General features: G+C 42.7%; 1 protein-coding gene across 1 annotated transcript; it reads right to left on the reverse strand.

Annotated features, from left to right (window-relative positions):
- Nucleotides 1–351: 351 nt before the first annotated feature.
- LOC123440913 (expansin-B7-like) lies at nucleotides 352–1,516 on the reverse strand. The gene is made up of 2 exons (XM_045117454.1): nucleotides 1,101–1,516; nucleotides 352–1,008 (listed from the first exon to the last, which is right to left on the reverse strand). The coding sequence occupies exons 1-2, from the start codon at nucleotides 1,497–1,499 to the stop codon at nucleotides 484–486; spliced, it is 924 nt and encodes a 307-aa protein (XP_044973389.1). The 5' UTR covers nucleotides 1,500–1,516; the 3' UTR covers nucleotides 352–483.
- Between the last annotated feature and the right edge of the window lie 4,744 nt (nucleotides 1,517–6,260).

Genomic DNA, 6,260 nt, shown 5'->3' on the forward strand with positions numbered 1-6,260 from the left:
TTACGAACCTGGACAAAAGTCCTTTTTTACTAGTGTGTGTCGTTTTTTAAAAGGGTCAGATCGTGATTTTTTTTTAAACCGGGTTTACGTTGTGCTCATGTTTAACAGAAAGGTCAGAATAGTGTAAAAATCCTCGCGCATCGAGCCCTTACATATAGCACCAGCCGCCTCCTCCAGATGCGAGAGTGCGACCGAGAGAATACAAAGCTAGCACACGACCAGGACACACAATCCGACGTCACAACTACTTTCACATTTCTAAATATAAGTATTTTTTAGAGATTTCACTCAAGGACTACATATGAATGTATATATATATATTTTAAAATTTAGATTCACTCATATTGCTTTGTATGTAATTTTTTAATAAAATCTTAAATATATATATATTTAAAAACAAAGGGAGTATATATTGCCTGACACAATAAATCCTGGCTTGCATGCATATGGACGTGCATGCCCTGCATGGATGAGCGAAAGGGATCAATCATCAAACTGGACGCCGGAGCTGTACACGGCTTGGGGCTTCCAGTCAGCGGGGATGACCTGGTCGGCAACCAGCGACCTGCCGGACCCGTTGGTGACCCGCAACGAGAAGGGCCCCCGGAGCGGGCGGCGCGTGTCCATGCGCCAGATAGAGCCCCACGAGTGCCTCATCGGGGCCCAGGCCCCGGTCGGCTCACCGCCGTCCATGAGGTCCACCTGCGCCACGTCCCCGTCACCGTTCCCGTACTCCACCAGGATCGCCAGGTAGTTCGGGTTCGACCCCTTCTCGACGTGGAATGTCACGGACAACCCTCGGTACTGGCATGGCACCCTCTTGAACTGCATGTCGATGATACCGGCGTGCCGGAGCTCTTCGTTGCGGCCGTCCTTGGCCATGGCGCCGAAGGCAGTGCCGCTAAGGTCGAAGTGGTAGCGGGCGACAGGGTAGTAGTTCATGTCGGTGATGATCACCGTCTCGGGGATGCCGGAGCAGGCCGGGTGAGCCTTGCCCACGCACCTTATCTGCACGTAACTCAACGCATGCATCAGCCTCTGGAGCTGGACAAACGAGTGGACAAGCACTCTACAGTCCTGTTAGTGGATTGCCGGCTGACCTGGTAGCAGGACCCGCACCCCTTGCCGTCCTTGAAGATCGGCTCGTTGCCGCACGACGTCATGGCGTTGAACGGCGGCAGGTTCACTTTCTTGAACCCGCACGCGCCACCATTGTCCAGCGGCCCGGCGCCATCCGGAGCGCCGTACCAGGTGGCCCTGGCGTCCAACCAGCCGCCGGCATCGACGTGGTTACCGCCGGAGCCGGGGCCGGCGGCAGCGGAGACAGGTGTTGGTGTAACGGGGCGGGGGGTGGGGGTAGCGGGGACGGGTGCAGGGTTGTAAGGGGTGGGGGCAGGGCAGAATGTAGCAGGCAGAAACCAGGGGCAGCCGGAGCAGCCATCGGCGGTGAGCAGGCAGAGCAGAGCGACGGCGATGGCGTAGGACGAGGCCTCTGCCATCTTTCACTTGTTGGTATTGATTCACTTACTGGATGGTTAATGCTTAATGCCGTTGAATTTATATATAGCTAGGCCGGCAATTCAAGTGCCTCTTGTTCGTGCACTACTCGACATCAAAAGGAACCAGAAGCCGTACGTGATAGTGATGGGGTTCACATGTTGATGGAAGGAGTCACCCACACTCTTACCCGTGGTCACGAGATGCCAAAATATCAAACTATGGTAATGTGTCCGGCTTAAGCTAGCTACGTGTGCATCAGAAGACGACCATGACATGTTAAGAAAACCAGACACGGGCCTGTGAAATGGTATGGGCACGGGTGTCCATCCAATGACATAATAACGACACATCGAAAGGTTAAATGTTAGGAGATTACAAAAATTGTTGGAACACCGATCGATCTGCACAATCTTCCTGTTACGTACATACTAGTTTGATGCCCATACGTTGCCACGAAATAACAAAAACACATGGATCATATAATTATTCTGGTGTGTTTCACCCAATTGTTCTAATTCAGAATTCTATGTCAAGCATGACGACATTTGGTTTTTCTTCATATACAAGTGACAAATGACAATTATCTCTCCCGCTTCTTTCCTTACAAAAGCATCATCTACCTCCCTACCTCTCCTTCCCCTCTACCTTCATTCTTTTTGTCCATCCTAGTTTTAACATTTTCGTTGCTTTAAAAGTTTACCATCTCACCTTATCATCGCTTTAAACCTTTTATTACTGTTAAGAAATTTATGGTGTGATCTTCAAATATCATGAGAGATGATGACAATGCTATTTTTTCTTATTTACACATAGTGCAATGCATATGTTTGTCTCACCTTATTCTTTGAACACAATATAGAGATAACGCTTTTGTGACTATAAGAACTTATAACAAACAGATATTGGATATTATTGTGAACACCAAATTAAATAAATAATTTAACATTTCCTTGATACTTTTTATTTTGCACAAATGCATAACCCAATAGCATATAATTCGGTTGCTCAACGTTCAAAGCAACTGCTAATTTAAAAATTCATTTTTAGAGGAAATTCTAGAATTGTTGTTGGCAAATCAACATAAGCCCTACAACACCAATTACAAGAATATTGGCTCCTAGAATTGTGTGACATATATTCGAAAACAAGGATATCGACACAAGGCAGAAATTCACGCTAGAGAGATCACTATAGCTATCCAATGGAACCTAGAGAGATCACTAGCTATATGCAATTTTCATGACTATGACATATCATATTGCTATCCAATGGAACCTAGAGAGATCACTAGCTATATGCAATTTTCATAACCTTGGATCAAAGAACACCGCATAAAATTGTATCACTACAACTATGATTTCAATGGAACATATTGAACCAATCAGATTTTTCAGATTGTGGAACACTATTCCAATCAGATTGTGTTCCCTTCAACTAATCAAAATTGTTTCACTACAACTATTTGAAGCGAACCAACTATGATTCCAATGGAACATATTAAACACTAGTTGATTCTAATACGATTTTTCAGATTATGGAACACTATTCCAATCAGATTGTGTTCCCCTTCAACTAATCAAAATTGTTTCACTACAACTATTTGAAGGGAACCAACTATGATTCCAATGGAACATATTAAACACTAGTTGATTCTAATACGATTTTTCAGATTATGGAACACTATTCCAATTAGATTGTGTTCCCCTTCAACTAATCAAAATTGTTTCACTACAACTATTTGAAGGGAACCAACTATGATTGAAACAAATAAACTTACAATGTCATTATCTTGGATCAAAGAAAGCCTCAAAACTTACCTCGCCCATTGGAAGATCAAGACATGGCGTGCGAAGCATAGTTGGATGACGGCAACACCGCGTTGATCGGCTGTGTACTCCATATCAATCCCCAAGAACTTCTCATGATCCATTGCGGCGTGAAGCCATCGTTCCTTCAACTGTTCAAGAAAAAACGACACCTCCCTGCTCTCATTCGTGTGCACGACATCGAGCATGGTCGTGCCATGTGCGAGCACCTTTTCAAAGCGAGTTGGCATGGTGGAAGAAGAGAGGAGAAGAACAGAGAGGGAGAGGGAGAGAGAAGAAGAAACAGAGAAATGGCGACTGTGCTTCGGTTTGTGCTTTTCATCGCCCGAAACGACGCGGGATGCAAACCGTTTGGGCCTTTAGTCCCGGGTTGAGCCACCAACCGGGACTAAAGAGGTATACCAACGGTTGCCACCACTACGGCAGGCCACGTGTTAGGCCTTTAGTCCCGGGTTAAGCCACCAACCGGGACTAATGGGAACGGTTGTCACCACCACTGCCCACCGCGTAGCCCTTTAGTCCCGGTTTGGGACACGAACCAGGACTAAAGGCTCCTTACAGGCCGGGACTAAAGCCTCGAGGGAGGCATTGAGAATTGGGGCGACGTGGCCGGGCCTTTAGTCCCGGCCCAGAGGCAGGCCGGGACTAAAGGGTCCCGGCCAAAGGCCCGTTTTCCACTAGTGAAACGGATGATCACACAACATGGAACCATTCTGATCAAGTAGTGAACATGGAGGTTGAAAGCACATTAGTAAACTGAACACAACATTGTATGTCTATTAACTATATAGAAGGGGAAATTTAGGATCCTATAATTGGAAACAAAATGCTTTGATTTAACATGAAAGTGGCATGCTCCTTGTCACCATATCTGAGTTCGAAATTGAACACATAAGGAAATGGTTATCAGTAGCAACGTAAATCCATAGATATTTGGTGCTCATATAACGGAAAACAAGACGAAAATTTGATATTTGGCTCATTGCGCTAGTTGATATTTTTTGTTTGGCACTGCCTAAAAAATCACCATTTAGCATGGCACAAACCTGCCCAAACTGAAGAAACTAGAAAGACAAAACTTCAGAAATCAAGGAAAAGCAAGTCAAAAAAACATCTCAACATTTCCTGTTCAATTAGGTCAAATCTGGAAGTGTATTTCTGGTTCATGTTCAATAAGAAAGATAGATACATGTGCATTTCTACAACATAAGAAAATATATTGATCAAATAATCATTTTGTTTCGTCGATAAAAATATTACAAGCTTTTGATGTTTTACCAATATAACAAGTGATTTTAATGGCCTCTTTCTCGCCTATCTCTCTTAGCTACAATAGTTAAACCTCATATAAATATTAACAAACCAATCTTCTTATACCAAACAGAAAGCAACACTGGTCGGCAAATGCATATGAAAAAAGACTATGATTTGGGAATATCCACCTTTTGGAATTTTCACAAAAATATATTGATTCTAGAATAAAATAACAGGACTTGTCGGTAGCTTACAAAATTATAAGAATGCCATTATCAATGTTCCATCCAAAGCAATGAAAATCCCCTTTGTGTGACATATCTTAGCAAACAAGGAACACACATTAAGGTAAACACAATAAATAAATAATCTTCTAATATAATAAATCCATTGATCAAAATTTCCTTTCATAGCCAAATAGATGTGGCCAACCGAAAAAACACGAACTTGTTATTCTTGAAAATTGAAGGCAATAAAAATTGGAAGTCAATACCCAAGAGCAGGGCAAGCGATGCCGGGTGGTGAGCAAAATCTTGGCCAAGTAAAATCCCATTATGTCGTACCACTAAGTAAAGGATGAACTAATTATATTGCAAAAAAGGAAGCATAACTGAGAATGTAAAAAGGGGGGTGGGGGAACTCTACTGGTTTATGTCTGCATGTCCAAAAAAACAAATGAGATTAGCTCTTGAAAAAAATATGGTAATGATCTACACTAAGAATAAGCCTGAAAATGGGATCTATCCTCCACTAAACAATAAGGATGGAGGCATCATGTTGTCAATGCCAATCACGATGATTAGAATACCCAAAAGTGTTTTCAATGAAATAGGCATAAAATTCTACTATAGAAACAGGGATAATAAGTGTGGACAATCTTCAAAATAATGGCGCGAGGGGAGAAAATGTTGGTTCAATTGGCAGAGTATTTGGAAACTGTCTACACCTCCCAAGTTTCAACAATTCATATGGTGTCTATCTCATAGAAGCCTGCTGCCATTGAGTAATATTCAAAGAAGCCTATTTTTTTTACAAAAGGGATGTGTTTCAACAACAAAACCCTAATTTGTCCAATACGACCATTAACAAGTAAGAATAGATGCATACTATTACTTTGATCCCACTCTTATTATTTAGCGTGCAGATAGGCATGAGAAGCAATCAAACAGGATAATGTGAGACTACTTATGATGGAGTAAGCAAAGCAAGTCACGTGACACAGCTGATTAGGACTTCATGTAGAGAAAAATAACAATACCTTGTGGATGGCAAAACCATAGTAATCCTGCAGAATATATACAATTCAAGAGCAGCTTCATGGAAGAAAATAACCAACATCAATTATTTTAAGGTAGACGAAAGAAACATGACAAGAAAACTCGATTATCTTATTCAAGATGAACATTAGGGATTAGCACCAAGTAGCAAGGGTTCCTAACAAGCATGCTTCTGGTTATCATATTCTTTCTGTCATTAGGATTCCTTCCGTGAGAACACTAGCTAGAATAGAAAATAAAGCCTGAGAGATCAAAGTCTAGAAAGGTATAGAGGGAGGGGGGTATCAATCGAGTGAACGATGTGTGTGGCTTCTGCTCACAACCTGCCGATCCTAGATCTCCTTCGCCTGAAGCAGCACCAAAATGTCGCACATCGCCCTCAGCTATCTAGGATCGTGCTCCA

This window comes from Hordeum vulgare, chromosome 3H (genome assembly GCF_904849725.1).
Source record: "Hordeum vulgare subsp. vulgare chromosome 3H, MorexV3_pseudomolecules_assembly, whole genome shotgun sequence".
Classification (NCBI taxonomy): Eukaryota; Viridiplantae; Streptophyta; class Magnoliopsida; order Poales; family Poaceae; genus Hordeum; species Hordeum vulgare.

Coding starts and splice junctions, on each gene's coding strand:
- LOC123440913 (XM_045117454.1), bottom strand. CDS start 1,499: ATGGCAGAGGCCTCGTCCTACGCCATCGCCGTCGCTCTGCTCTGCCTG. Junction 1,009..1,100: donor GGTGCGGGTCCTGCTACCAG/GTCAGCCGGCAA, acceptor AGTTACGTGCAG/ATAAGGTGCGTGGGCAAGGC.